This window comes from Stegostoma tigrinum, chromosome 34 (assembly GCF_030684315.1).
Source record: "Stegostoma tigrinum isolate sSteTig4 chromosome 34, sSteTig4.hap1, whole genome shotgun sequence".
Taxonomy (NCBI): Eukaryota; Metazoa; Chordata; class Chondrichthyes; order Orectolobiformes; family Stegostomatidae; genus Stegostoma; species Stegostoma tigrinum.
In genome coordinates, this window is record NC_081387.1 from 19,687,072 (window position 1) to 19,702,701 (window position 15,630).

The 15,630-nt window shown below is 48.1% G+C and overlaps 1 protein-coding gene across 6 annotated transcripts in view; it reads right to left on the minus strand.

Moving 5' to 3' along the window:
- LOC125446472 (large proline-rich protein BAG6-like) overlaps window positions 1-15,630 on the minus strand; it is a 96,585-nt gene that overhangs the window by 3,662 nt on the left and 77,293 nt on the right. For all 6 annotated transcript variants that reach the window (XM_048520070.2, XM_048520069.2, XM_048520071.2 and 3 more), the window contains 12 exons: window positions 15,140-15,252; window positions 14,084-14,210; window positions 12,380-12,705; window positions 10,006-10,333; window positions 9,418-9,587; window positions 9,000-9,053; window positions 6,913-7,015; window positions 6,240-6,364; window positions 5,108-5,266; window positions 3,272-3,340; window positions 1,177-1,317; window positions 83-190 (listed from right to left, as the gene is read on the minus strand). In XM_048520070.2, the coding sequence (XP_048376027.2) occupies window positions 83-190; window positions 1,177-1,317; window positions 3,272-3,340; window positions 5,108-5,266; window positions 6,240-6,364; window positions 6,913-7,015; window positions 9,000-9,053; window positions 9,418-9,587; window positions 10,006-10,333; window positions 12,380-12,705; window positions 14,084-14,210; window positions 15,140-15,252 (1,823 nt within the window). The remainder of the gene's footprint in view (window positions 1-82; window positions 191-1,176; window positions 1,318-3,271; window positions 3,341-5,107; window positions 5,267-6,239; window positions 6,365-6,912; window positions 7,016-8,999; window positions 9,054-9,417; window positions 9,588-10,005; window positions 10,334-12,379; window positions 12,706-14,083; window positions 14,211-15,139; window positions 15,253-15,630) is intronic.

Here is a 15,630-nt window from a genome sequence, read left to right on the forward strand (position 1 = left end):
TTCTCCTGTTATGTTTATCAAACCTGTTAGCACTGGTTGAAGTGAGAGACACATGGATAAGATCACGGGGAAAGTGCGGTACCTTTCGCCGTTTAGCTGGCATGCCGCTGAGGTAGGCGTCACTGAGAGGAGGCTGTGGCTTCATCTTCCTCTGGGTCTGGATGTCCTGTCGGATTACGGGCACCCACTCCTGAGACAGAAAGCAACAAAAGGTCACAATCATGTGCACTGAACCCACTGCGCTGCCCAGTTCTAGAGCGTCTCACCTGCTGCACCAGTCGGTCCCAAAGTGGGGAAAGATAACAGAGACTGACCCATTGTTCTGTCTACTCCCAGAGGGACAGTATCTGAAACCCCCATCTGCGCCAGGGGCCAGGACAACGTCTGACGTTGGGGGCTGGGGTGGGGTGTGACTAATGAGCTCCACAACCTGTAAGTTACTACCTGCAAGATGCATTGCAGAAATTCAAAGATCCTCAGGCAGCACCTTCCAAAGCCACGGCCACTTCCATCTCGAGGGACGCGGGCAGCAGATAAATGGGAACACCACCACCTCCAAGTTTCCCGCGAAGGCACTCACCATCCTGACTTAGAAATATATTCACTGTCGCTGGGTCAAAATCCTAGAATTCACTCCCTAATAGCATTGTGGGTCAATCCAAGCAGGAGGAATAAGGCGGTTCAAGAAGGCAGCTCACCACCACCTTCTCAAGGGCAACTAGGGATGGGGAAGAAATGCTGGGCCGAGCCAGTGGCGCCCACATCCCACAAAAAAAATAGAGAAAGACACACTGTCCTGGGTACGAGAAACAAGACACAGATCTTTTGTTATAGGCTGGGGTTCTTCCACAGAAAACCAAGGACTTTAAAATTACGAAAGGACTGGCAGGGGAATCCACAGAGGAAAGATTCTCACGTGTGATGGTGGTGGCGGCGGCGGTTTTTTTGCAAGACGAGAGGTCGCTCACAGAAAACAGTCATCAGTAAACCCAACAGGGAATTGAGGAGAGACTTTATGACCTGGAGCACAGTGGGAACGTGGAACCAGAATGCTGACATCGAGCAGCGTAACTGCGCTACAGGGACTGCCAGGTAAACACAGGAGGGACGGTGACGGAGGGACAGGCTGTGGAGACTGAGCGGAGCGACAGAAATCAGACACAAGGGGTAACTTACCGGTGGCACAGCAGCCACCCAAGGCTCTGCCTCCGACCCTTCCCTCTGCGCAGCGTCCGCCCCCATTGATACAGCAGGCTCCGTTGACATCACCTCCTCTGCGGTGGTGGCAGGAGCCGGAGAAGCAGTAGAGTCCTTCCTCTGTCAAGCCAAAGCAAAAACGCCCTAAATTACTGGGAAGGATGGGGGCACTGGGAGGTCACGTTTTAAAGGTAGCCAGCATCTACGTAAACTCTCAATCGAAACAAAAGAGGGCACAGACACTTCAACCAACAGCAGGGAAGGAAATTACAGGGCCTCTTGAAATAATTATCTCAGGGCAAGTTTTTGATGGTAGGTTGGCTGGTGAGGAATTCCAATTTCTTTTCCTTTATTTATTCATGGGATGAGGGGCGATGCTGACCAGGCAGCATTTATTGCCCATGCCCTAATTGCCCAGAGGGCAGTTAAGAGTCGACCACATTGCTGTGGGTCTGGAGTCACATGTAGGCCAGACCAGCTAAGGTAAGGATGGCAGTTTCCTTCCCTAAAGGGAATTAGTGAGCCAGGCGGGTTTTTCCAACAATCGACAATGGGTTCACTGTCATCATTAGATTCTTAATTCCAGCTATTTTATTGAATTCAAATTCCACCATCTGATGTGATGGGATTCAAACCTGGGACCCCGGAACATTATCTGGGTGTCTGGATTAACAGTCCGTCGAGAATACCACGACGCCACCACCTCCCTTTCAATATTGAAAATGCCAACTAGCAGCCAGGGTCTCAACACATTGGTTTCACAATCATAGAAGGAAGCTATTTGGTCCAGCATGTCCCTGTCAGGTCCCTGAAGAGCAATTCAGTCAGCCCCACAGTCTCTGCTCAGGCCCTGCAGCCACACAGTCAGAGCTATACAGCATGGACTAGAGCCTTGTCCATGCCAACCAGATTTCCTAAATTCATCTAGTCCAATATTGCCAGCATTTGGCCCATATCCTTCTTAAGCCCTTCCTATTCATATACCCCATCCACAGCCTTTTAAATGTTGTAATTATACCAGCTTCCACCACTTCCTCTGGCAGCTCATTCCACACACGCACCACCCTCTGCATGAGAAAGTTACCCCTTAGGTCCCCTTTTAAATCCTTCCCCTCTCATCTTAAATCTATGCCCTCTAGTTTTGGACTTTGCTATCCTGGGAGATATAACCTCAACTATTAACCTTATCCACGCCCCTCACAATTTGATAAACTTCTATAAGGTCACCCCTTAACTTCAGACACTGCGGGGAAAATAGCCCCAGCCTATTCAGCCTCTCCATGTAGTTCAAACTCCCAACCCTGGCAACATCCCAAAAAATCTTTTCTGAACCCTTTCAAGTTTCGTGCCATCCTTCCTATAGCAGAGTGACCAGAATTGAATGGAGCATTCCAAATTCCTTTTGAAATCACTGATGGTTTGTCACATCCTAGCCCACCCACGCCCAACTCCCCAACCACAAGCAGCACATTGCCCTCGCTGCTTTGGGAAAGTCGTTGCTGCCATTATAGGATTTCAGCTATACCGAGTTTCCCGTCTATCACTGCACAGTGCTTAGTGAATCAAAGTCACAAGGTATGTTGATTGCCGCTCGTTCATCTCATGCATTGTCAGCTATGTTCACACCAGCCCCATCCACAACTCTGTCTCAACGCAACAGGAGGTATATGTGGGCCCCTGTCATTACCTGCCTGTGCTTGCATTCTGACAAGAGCTGGATGTTATCAGATAACTTCCATCAACAGCTCCAGACTAAGGAATTTGACATTTTTAAAAATAATCCATTTTTCTAATCAACCTGTTCAGAGGTGTGCTCACACACTTAAAAATGCAGGTAAGACTTGAACATGGGCGTCCTGGTCCAGGGATAGGGGCACAACCACTACGCCACAAGAGTGCACCCAGGTCTTTGAAAGTGGGAGGTCGGCATCCATTATCTTGTCAGAGTAACAAATGGTGTGCAGTATTTACCAAGAGTGGCCAGGCTGGAAGGCTGGCTTTTAAGGATTGTGTTGGAAGTGAACATTTCAGTTCTGCCTGTTGCTATTAAAAGGCTGGGGGCTTCTCTCATTACCTGTGGTGCTTCCTGTACAGCCTCTTCAGACTCGACTGGGTGCTCCTCCATACATTCTTCAGACACATTCTGCATTGAAGAAAGCACTGTTAGTTTATCAATAACTTGCATTTTTTAAACAAATTAATCTGTGGTACGTGCGTGCCAGCACTGATTGTCCATCCTTACTTGCCTTCGAGAAGGTGCTGGTGAGCTGCCATCTTAAAACACTGTTGTTTATTTCTTGTAGGCAGACCCACAAGCTGTCAGGGAGAGAATTTCAGGATCTTGGCCGAGGAATGTGGAAGGAGCAGTGACATATTTCCAAGTCAGACTAGCGACTGGCTGAGTAGGGAACTTACAGGTGATGGTGTTCCCATCTACCTGCTACCCTGGTCCTTCTAGGTGACAGCAAACATGGGTTTAGAAGGTGCTGTCTATAGAGCCTTGGCAAACTTCTGCAGCGCACCTCGTAGAGGGTATACACTGCTGCTACTAAGTGTCACTTTGGAAGGTTTGAATGTTTGTGCATGTGGTGCCAGACAAGCAGGTTACTTTGCCCTGGATGGTGTTAAGCATCTCAAGTATCGTTGGAGTTGAACTCATACAGTCAAGTGTGGATCAATCCATTGCACACCTGATTTGTGCCTCGTAGATGGTGGATAGGCTTCAGAGAGTTACTCACTGAGGATTCCCAGCTTTTGACCTGCGCTCATAGAGACAGTATATATAACAGCTAGTCTAGTTCACTTACTAGTCAACAGTAACTGTGCACACCCAACCAGATATGGCGAGTGAGGGATTCTGTGATGATAAAACCACTGATTACCAAGGGACTACGTTTAGGTTCTTTCTTTATAAAAACCAAAATAAACTGCACACTCTGTAAATCAGGAACAAAAACAAAGTTACTGGAAAAGCTCAGCAGGTCTGGCAGTATCTGTGAAGAGAAAAAGAGTTAATGTTTTGGGTCTGATGACCCTTCCGCAGAACACATTAACACACTCCAAACATTAACTGTTTCTCTCTCCACAAGATACTGCCAGACCTGCTGAGTTCTCCAGAAATTTGCTTTCATTTCATATTTCTGACATCTGCAGCATTTTGCTTTTATTTGCCACTTGTCAACCCAAGCCTGGATATTGTCGGGGTCTTGCTACAAATGGGCAGCTTAAGTACAAAGCAGTTGTGAACGGTGCTGAACTCTGTGCAACCGTCTGCGCACCCAAACCAGCACATAACGATTCAACCTGGGGAGTTCAATAAGGGATGAGAACAGCTCTGCATCACAAATACCAGCCAAAAAAAAACGGAACTGGTGCAGGAAGGGTTAACTGGTTAGCTACCTCCAGATCAGATCTGTCAAAGCTCCACAGCACTACTTGGGAAGAACAGTGTTGCTGTTTTTTTATGGAAGTGGGAGGGTTTCCACACAGCGACCTCAGAATATTCATCTGCAGCCATCACCTAAACGACCTGCTTTTCCCTCCACGGATGGTGTCTCAACGCTTACTTCCAGCATTTTCTGATTTTGTTTCAGAATTACCTTTCAGGTCGATGACCTTTCATCAGGACCTCCGCCCTTCTGATTCATTCTAGTGTTTTATGTTTAGACGTCATAACAACTGACCTGGTACTTATTGTATTGTTGGCTGGGGGACCCAGGATGCTGCATTTTCCAGTACAGAACAGCCACTACAGTTAAAGCATAATCTACTGGCTGTGGATGGTACATCCATGAAAATTCATTCAGCAATGCCTCAGTGGCAGCAATCCAATAAAAGGCACTCTTCTTGGGCACTTAACACTAGAACGTAGGGATGTTTTCCCTCTTTGCCAGAGCTAATAGCGAATTACCTGCTGGGCCGCTGGCTCCTGAGGCAGCCTCCTCCTGACGTACTGCAGGATCTGCTCCTCTGTCACTGGCATATGTTCCATGATCACTTGTAGCCTCATTGCCATCATAGTGGTCAGCCAGTTCACCAGCGAGGGGTTAACATCCACCGACATACGTCGCTGTGGTGGTTGAAGAAAGGCAGAAGAGGAACGAAAGGCAATTAGAACACAGTGCTCCCAGCCTAAACTTACTTCTGAACACCGCAGCATTGGGGCTCACAAGCGAACTGTAATCAGGAGCACTATTGACCCAATGCGCTGATGCACAGTCTGAAGGTTAAGTGGGACCATACGGAAGGATACAAGAAAAACGAGGTAAAAGGAAGAGATGGAGAAAGGGGAGGAGAGTAGGGGAAAGGGAGGGAGCGGCAGTATGTAGGAAGGCATAGTTTGCCAAGTTTTACAACAGTGCCTCAAATACGGCCGTCGTTTCACGCTGCGATACACGAGTGCCGTAAAGACTTTTAGAAACTCGGATCTGTACTGGAGTATCTCATGGGATTGCCGCCTGCAACACAGAATTTATTGGCCCTCCCTGTCTTCCCTTGAACTGAGTGGCATGCTAGAACTTTTCAGAGTGCAGTTAACCACAATGCTGAGGTGGTCTGGGGTCATGCAGTTCAGACCAGGTAAGGATGGTAAGGTTTCCTTCTCTAATAGGTATCAACGAACCAAACGAGCCTTCATAACTATCAAAAATAGCTTCATGGTCACCATTATTTTATACTTCCAGATTATTAATTAAACTAAATTAATTAGCTAATTAATAATCGATTCTAAATTCCACCAAATGCTATGGCAGGATTTGAATCTACATTGATAGAATGTTTGCTCAGGCTTCAGGATTACCAATCCAGTGACTTTATTGGCATGCTCCTGTCGACATCGGGATTAGCAACAATTGAAATTAAGTTCAGATTTATATTTTAGATTTATAAGCTGCTCCTGTGGAATTTGACTCCCCCATAACCCCAGGGGCAATAGCCTGGGCCTCTCGATACAACTCCAGTGATGTTGGCTCTGAGACACTATCGTTATCTGCTACCATTTCCCAAGGTTTTGCTCTGGTCCCTGAACGTAAAAGCTCACTTACGATCCGATCATTGATTACTGTGGTCAACGCACTCTGCTCTCCTCGTAGACTGTACAGGTTCAGCGCCAAGCACTCAAACAGAGCCTGATTACACAACTCCAGCAGCCGGTGACCAAAACTAGCGTCTGTAGGAAGAGACAGAGAGAGGGAGGGGAGGGGGCGGAGAGAAAGAGATGTCAAAGAGAACATTAAGCCAGGACAAGTGAGAGAAAGAAGGCTATAGCAGGCAAATGAAGGAGTGACTGAATGAGAAAAGAGTTTCTCTACCACTCCCTGACAGCTTAGTGGGTCAAATCCAAGTGCAGCTCCAAGACAGTGTGCTGCAACAGCTGATCTCAACCAAATAGGGTCAGAAACCCCTGTAGTTTGCTGACAGGAGGGAAATTTACCGGGATTTCTGCCCATTTGTCATCCCAAGAAACTGGCATATGCGTCACTCGGTTGGGGGGGGAGGGGGAGAACGGGATAAGGTTTATTAATCAGGTAAAGTAACAGAGGTCCCTACCCCTACTTAAAGAACTATCCCAGAGCGACTTAAGCACCTATTTGAACTGAAGGCCAGCAGAAAACTAGCATGGAGGCGAGGAAGGGGTTGGGATGAAAGCAGAAGAGGGGTCAGCAAAAGGAAGCAAATAAACAAACAGCAGCAGCAGCAAGCCACTGCATACAGTACCAGTGCACTGGAGAATGTGTGTGGCGATTCTGTTGAACTGCTCTCTTAAGAAATCCAAATTTGTACGAGTGATGTTCACATCATCACGCACTACAACAGATGCCTAGAGAGAAAACAAACAACATCAGCAGGCAGAGATAATGGGAACTGCAGATGCTGGAGAATTCCAAGATAATAAAATGTGAGGCTGGATGAACACAGCAGGCCAAGCAGCATCTCAGGAGCACAAAAGCTGATGTTTCGGGCCTAGACCCTTCATCAGAGAGGGGGATGGGGAGAGGGAACTGGAATAAATAGGGAGAGAGGGGGAGGCGGACCGAAGATGGAGAGTAAAGAAGCTCTCCACCTATCTTCTTTACTCTCCATCTTCGGTCCGCCTCCCCCTCTCTCCCTATTTATTCCAGTTCCCTCTCCCCATCCCCCTCTCTGAAGGGGGGTCTAGGCCCGAAACGTCAGCTTTTGTGCTCCTGAGATGCTGCTTGGCCTGCTGTGTTCATCCAGCCTCACATTTTATTACATCAGCAGGCAGCATGGTTTCATATCAGGCCATTATTATAAACAAAATCAGCTCTCTATCAGACCCCAAACAAGCAATCATTTAGCGGCATAAAGCATTGATCTAACGAGTCTGCGCCAATCATGTTCTCAAACTAAATCAGGTCCCACCCTCCTACATTTGGCCCACATCCTTCCGAACCTTTCCTATTCAATACTTATCCAAATGTCTTTTAAATATTGTAACTGTAGCTGCATTCACCACTTCCTCTGGCAGTTCATCCCACACACGAACCACTGTGTGTAAAGAAATTGCTCCTCATCTCCTTTTTACATCTTCACATTCACACCTTAAAAATATCCTTCCTTATTTTGAACTCCCACAACCTAGGGAAAAGACCCTTGTGATTCACCTTATCTGTGCTCATGATTTTATAAACCTCAATAAGGTCACTCCTCAACCTCCTATGAAGAAATCCCAGCCTTTCCAGTCTATTTTTAAATCTCAAACTCTCCATTCCTGGTAACATCCTGGTAAATCTTTTCTTACCCTCTCCTGTTTAATAACAGCCTTCCTATCACAGGATGACCATGACTGCACACAGTACACAACCATGTCCTACACAACCTCAACATGACATACCAACTCCTATACTGAAAGGTCTGAGCAATGAAGGCAAGTGTGCTAAACGCCTTCTTAACCACATTAAAAACCCAAGGAACTGCAGATACTGTAAATCAGAAACAAAAACAGAAGTTGCTCAGCACGTCATCTCTGCAGAAAACATCAGAGTTAAGATGTCAGGACCAGAGACCCTTCTTAACTACACTGTCTACCTGTGATGCAAATTTCACATAATTGCACACCTGAATCTCTAGGTGTCTGTTCTACAATACTACCCAGGGCCCTACCATTAACTGTACAAGTCCTGCCCTTGTTCGTATGACCAAATCATTTATCTAAATTAAACTCCATCTGCCACTCCTCAGCCCATTCACCCAATTAAGATCTCTTTGTAAAAAAAAACCTGCTATACAATCCACGAGACCATCAATGTTGGTATCATCTGCAAACTTGCTAACAATGCCGCCTACATTCTCATCAAAATCACTTCCATAAATGACAAACAAAATTGGACCCGGTTCCAATCTCCGTGGAACACCCATTGGTAACGAGGCCCCAGCCTGTAAAACAACCCTCCACCACCACCCTCTGTCTCTCACCATAAAGCCAATTTTATACCCAATTGGCAAGCTTACCCCGAATCCCATCTGATCTAACTTTTAATTAGTCTAACATTCTTTGCAAAGGAAAGGCAAGAAGAGTGGTAATATGTTCCAGGCCAAGGCATCTCCACCTTCCTTCTAAGCCATCGCCCTATCGCCCCAGCTCTAACTGCTCAGCATGCAACATGTTGTGCTGGGGACTTGATGCCAACTGCCCACTGCCCGCTACTGGAACCTCAAACTGCAACTTCAAAGTTACCGTGGAACACATCAATCTACAATTGTGGGAGAGTAGTTCAGTGAAGAAAATTATACCACTATACCCCTGCAACCACACGAAGTGTGTGTGTTTAGGGCATACTTACAAAGCTTTCTTGGATATACTCCTCCAGACCATTTATCAAGACGTCTGTTGATGCCTAGAATGAAAAGAATATGCATCTGTGTATCGCCTCATGGCAAAGGATTATCCAGGACAAACCACAGTAACCATGTGCATTCACCACACGGCGCCGTTACCTCAGCCAGCAGATCACTGCTCCTATGAAGTGCCGTGGGTGCTACAGTGGACAAACCTACAGAAAGCCCAAACTCACCATATAACAGGTGAACACTACAATGGCTCAGACCCTTCAGACCCTTCACTACAATGGCTCATAGGTTTGGGCTTGGAATCAACCTGATTAGATCAGTCCTGGTCAAATACTGGCTCATATTGAACAACCAAGCCAAAACCCTTTGATGAAATTCCAGCCTGTAAGGGAGACCGGTTCCTCGGCTTACCCGGATGGTCTGTTCTGTTGGCTCCTGGTTGTTGAGGTATTGCTCCTGGAAGAAGTGGTTCAGCTGAGGCTGGATGCGTTGCAGGGGCTGGAACTGACCATGCAGCAACATGATCATGTCCACCATGGAAAAGTTCTGGCAAATGAGAGACAGGAGGTCGCCGAAGAATCCTGCACGGACAAGAACAGCACAAGATAATGCGAACGCAGGACAGAGCAAGGAGGTGAGACACAACACTTACACCAGAAAGAGAGGGGCAAGGTCACCAGGTGAACAAATGAAACTGAGAAAATAATAAGATGCTTTCTCAAAGATAAACACTGAATGGGTTGGTAACCACACCAAATATATCACTCCCCATTCCCATACAATAATAGTCATAAAACACATGACACATCTTCAAGTGAATACCAAACACTGCATTCACATTTAAGAACCATCTTCTACAGCATTCTGCTTCTCCAGGGGAGAAGTGCCACTCAACTGCTCTGAGGCCCAAAGGACCGTACATTCAGAGCTAAAGGCGTGGCTGAACGAAAAATCTCCGACCTGTTTATCAAACTGAACGTGGGGAAGTGACCAACGCACCTAGAGCGCCATCTGCTCCCGGCTCGAAGATATTGCTGGTGCCGCTCAGTCGCTGGATGAAATCGGCGATGCTCTCCGTGCTACCCTGCTGTGCATTCAGCGAGCCCATCATGGAGGACAGCACCCCCTGCACCACGCTGGTGAAGAACTCCGGAGTCAGGGTGTCTGCTCCAGCCTGCTGCCTGCTGCCGGCCCTGTCCTGGTTCGGCTGCAACTGGGGCGGAGGAGCAGTAGGTGCAGGGGGAGGAGGAGGAGAAGGTGCTGCCTGAGTTGTCGGCTGGGAGGCGGCCGGAGCTGGTTGGGGCACTGTGGCAGCCCCCTGCGCCGCCTGTGGAAGGAGAGATGAGACGGTGAAGGTAAGCAGTCCTAGAGGCCTTGACGCTACAGAGAATGTCACATTACAATCCTCTGATGCAAAATTCTTGCCCAGGTACAAGTGGGCACAAGATTGGATAGGGAATGCAAAACAAGGGGGATCCTTCTATCACATGCCCGAGAGTCAAACAAATTTGCTACACGGTCCTGGCACATATCAGGCGAGTGCTTACAAAGTATCTGCTATACATCGCCCAGTCCAGATCCATTCCTAGGCAATTCCTGGGACACTGAGGAAAGCATGGCCTTAGGTCTTTACTCATTGGAGTTCTGACGAGGGCTGGAAAGAAATTGATTCTGAAAGGTGGATGCTGAGAGGACGTCACCTCTCGCAGGGACATCTAGAAATAGAGTGGGCACAGCCTCCAAAATGCAGGGAGGAAGGGTGAACAGGGAGAGGCAGAGGAATTTCTTGTCATTCACTCTCTCTGGCTGCGCAAGCAGCAGAGGCTGGGATACTGAATACATTCGACGCTGAGGCAGACAGTTTTTTGATGGGCAAAAACGTCGAGGTTTATGAGAGAATAAGAAATAGGAGCCAGAATAGGCCATCTGGCCCCTCGAGCCTGCTCTATCATTCAATAAGATCATGGCTGAGATGCTGCTTGGCCTGCTGTGTTCATCCAGCCTCATATTTTATTATCTTGGATTCTCCAGCATCTGCAGTTCCTATTATTCAAGATCATGGCTGATTTTTTTTTCGTGGACTCAGCTCCAGTTACCCATCTGCTCACCATAACCCTTAATTTCGCTAGTGTTCAAAAATCTTTCTTTGCCTTAATAACATACAATGAAGAAGCCACAACTGCTTCATTGGGCAGGGAATTCCACACAGCCACAACCCTTTGGGTGAAGAAGTTCCTCCTGAACTCAGCCCTAAATCTGCTCGCCCTTATTTGGAGGCCTTGCCCCCTAGTTCTAGTTTGACCCTGCTTCTATCTTATGCATTCCCTTCGTAATTTTATAAACGTTTCTAGTAAATTGTCCCCTTATTCTTCTAACTTCAAATGACCATAGACCCAGGCGACTCTATCTGTCCTCATAAGGCCACGCTCTCAACTCTGGAATCAATCTAGCAAACTGCCTCTGCGCCCCCTCCACTGCCAGTACATCCTTTCTCAAGTTAGGCAACCAAAACTGTACACAGTATTTCAGGTGTGGCCTTGCCCTTGTGCAGGGTTAGAGGTCACATGCACAACAGCCACTGCATTAGTGAACGGCGGAGCAGGCTCCAAGAGCCAGACAGCCTGTTCCTACATCCGTACGTCAAAGAGCTGCTGCAGCTCTGATTAAAAAAAAACAGGAACAGAAATTTCTGGAGAAATTCAGCAGTCCAGGCAGCATAAGTGGAGAGAAAGCAGAGCTAATGTTTCAGGTCTGAGTGGGATTCCCCTTCGCCCCACGGATGCTATGCCAGACCCTGTTGAGTTTCTCCAGCAATGTTGTTTCAATTTAGTTTCTTATACTCGTGCCCTATTTCAACTGACGTGGGGAAAAAGGCCGGAATTTGGTGAAAAGGACTTCAAGGGTCGCAATCCACACAGCAAATGTAGCTCTAGTGTACATTGGTCAGATCTCATATCCAAACAAACTGAGTTGAGGAACCAAATGCCTGCGGGTAACGGGGCTAACTCCCGCTTTGTGGGGCAGCGATTACAGATTCAAACCTCAGGCACCAGGCTCCACGGTTTACTCGTTGCACATGCTGCAGCAGTCTAATCATTGATACAACGTGGGAGGCCGCCTGGACACAAGGAATTGGGATGAGTGCAGGAAACCGGGATTAGTGCATCTTTAGCCAATGGGCCAGAGAATCTTGTCTGTGCCGTACGACTGCGATTCCTCTGCTTCAGCTGGCTCTCTGTAACAAAGGTAGCAAACACTATCCCCGACTCCCACGCCCACCCCTTCACCCACCCGCTGCACTCCAGCCCTCATTCCCTTCCCCTTTTTGAGGGCCGCGTCCCGAGTGTCCTTCTGTGACAGCGCCCTGCCTCACCTGCAGAAATTCGGTCATGCCCTGCACGAAGGCCGGCATCCCCGGCAACGTCACGGTGACGGTGGGTGAGCCCACGCTGCCCACGCCGGCGACCCCGGTGCCTGCTGCTCCCAGGAGGTTGCCGAGGAGCTGTGAGAACTGGACGTCGGGGGGGGCGACAGGGGGCTGGTTGCTGCCATCCGCCGTGGCTGAGGCTGTGGTCCCGGTGGAGTTGGTGGTGGAGGTGGGGGCTTGGCCGGCCGTGGCAGACGTGGCGGTGGTCGAGGCAGCTGTCGTGCTGGCGCCGGTGGCCGCTGCGGTGCCGCTGTCGCTAGTCGGGGGCTGGGCTGCGGGGAACACAAGAAGGAGAAGTGAGAGACTGCCCGACGAAACCTGAAGACACTTGCCGAGTATCGCAGAAATGCTGTGGAGAAAGTTTACTCGCCCAAAGAAAAGCAGGAGGGGCCCATCACCAGCTTCTCTCCAAACACTGGCAATAACGGGGAGGGTGCATTTCATGAAACATGTGAGTGAATATCATAGACAGGGTCTTGGGAGTAAATACGGCTTAGCAAGACTGGAAAGTGTTTATCGAAGAGCTCCATGCTCGCTGCAGCCTTCATCAGGCAGAAGACAACTGGGGAGGAACCAGGAGGCAACAGTCTAGTGGTATTACCACTGGGCTGTTAGTCCAGAGACCCAGATAATGTTCTGGTATCCCAGGTTCAAATCCCCCTTCAGCAGATGGTGGAATTTGATTCCAATTAATAGCTTAATAGCTTAAGACCATGAATCACAGAGGGAGTCACATTGTCGACTGTCAGAAAAACTCACCTGGTTTACTAATATTCTTTAGGGAAGGGAACTGCCATCCTTACCTGGTCTGACCGACATGCAACACCAGACCCACAGCAATGTGGTTGACTCTGGTGGGGATGGGCAATAAGTGCTGGCCTAGCCAGTGACGCTCTCATTCGTGAATGATTAAAAAATAAAGAACTTCCTAACACTTCTGTTCAGAAGCAGACATCAGCCTCGGATTAAAAATTGCTCTACACTCTCTTTCCAGCGCAATAACTACCACCTTACCGTCCAAGCGTTGAACCGGTAACTCCTATACAACTACCCTGAAAGCACGAACACCCAATCATTTGGATAAACTGGAAACACCAAACTCAATTTAGAGAGAGTGAGCCATACACAGGGAGACATCATTAATATCCACAGGAGGAGCTCACAAATCGAGCTGTCTTACAAGGATCCAGCTTCTCCAATGGCTTGCCTGATCACACAAAACACCATGGCACTGACTACTGTGTAGAATTCACAGCATAGAACCAGGCCATTCAGCTGAACAGGTCTGTGCCAGCCTTTTATCTCTGCCTCCCACCCGTCTTCAACAGACCCTGTTAACATCTCTGCACCACGGCCTTTCTGCAGAGGTCACCCAGCTACTGTTCTTGCGCTGTAACATCCCCAGCTGAACATAAACAGGAGGAAGCACTGTTGCAGCTGGAACACTGAGGTGAATACTTCACCTGAGGGACTGCATCTTCAGTTGCACCGAAACACTCGCCCAGACTAAGAGCTCCAGTCCCAGACCAGGGGTTGGCCTCACAGCCTCTTGAGAGTTACCGGTGCTGATACCTGGGTTGTAAAGTGACAGAAAAACAGTGGACAACAAAGTAAAAGGGGCTGCACATCATGTGACAGTCAGACACTTACCGAAGACGACAGGCTGCATCAGAAGTTGCCCAACCAGTCCGGTGATCATCTGAGCAAGAGTAGCAGGGCCAGGGGTGGTGCTGGTACCAGTGCTAGGATCAGGGGCAGGGGTCGAGCCAGGAGGAACCTGGAGTGGTACAGTAGGTATAGAAAGTAAGCTGTATGTTTGTAATGAGGACTCGAACTACAAAAGGAAACTTAAACATATCCAAGGCTTGTGCGGTTAATTTAAGCAGGGAACAGCACTGACATCCCAGGAGTGCTCCTTGGGCATAATCTTGTACACTTTCTGCTCAGTGATGGCCCTTTTACAGCCTGCCAGCTGTTTTCACACTTATTACACATTGGCAGAGGTAGCTGCACAGCACAACAGCGAGAGAGATACAGTGCAAGAACATCAATGTGAGCCACGATATTATTTGATACCAGCCTAAAGACCTTTTATTTTGCTACATCCCTAATAAAACAGTGGTTGAATAGGTGTACAGTTCTGGTCACCCTGCTATAGGAAGGGTACTATTAAACTGGAGAAGGTGCAGAATAGATTTATGAGGATGTTACTGAGACTGGAGGTTTGAGTTATAAGGAGCGGCTGGACAGGGGGAACTTTTTCCTGGGAGCGCAGGAGGCTGAAGGGTGACCTTATAAAATCATAAAGGGCACGAATACGCAGAATAAGCAAATGTCATTTCCCGAGAGTAGGTGAGTTCAAAGCTGGAGGGGATAGATTTAAGGTGAGAAGAGAGAGATTTAAAAGGGACCTGAGGTGCATTTTTTTCATGTAGCGGGTGGTTTGTTTGTGGAATGAACTCCAAGAGGTGGTAGATACTGGCACAGTTACAACATTCAAAAGACATTTAGACAAGTACATGAACAGGAAAGATTTAGATGGATATGGGCCAAATGTAGTCAAGTGGGACGAGTTCAGTTTGGGAAACTTGGCTGGCACGGGTGAGACAGACTGAAGGGTCTCTTTCCACGCTGTATGGCTCTACCTGCTGTTGCAGACAGTGAGTTTACCACAGCCCAATGCTATGATTTATCTTTGAGAGTTACCTGTGGGCCAGGTTGCTGTCCTGATGCTGACTCAGTCTGCCGCGGGGGAGGGGGTGGAGGCCGGGTGATCACCACTCGAGCAGGCGAAGGCTGGAACCCAGGAACCTGCTGGCCTGTTGGAGAGACAAAAGAAAAGAACGAAATGAGGCACCAACAGAAAAACCATGCACGCTGGCTCACGTGTAACACTGGTCATCTTCAGAAAAGCACCACAAACAATAGCCACTCTCTGCACCACCCCACCCGGGCCTGCAATCTTAAGTCCAGCAGCCAGCTGTCCCTACTGCATAATTCCACGAGCATTTGGCTGTGGCTTAAGACAAGAAAATTATCGGGAAGTAGCTAAATCATTTTATGGAACTGGGATCAACACTCAGCTTCTTTTTAGCTTAGGTGTGTTAGTTTGCTTACCCTGAAATAGAGACAGAAACACTCAGCAGGTCTGCCAGCTGCTGCCTAGGCACCGTTAACATTTCAGGTCTGTGACTTTG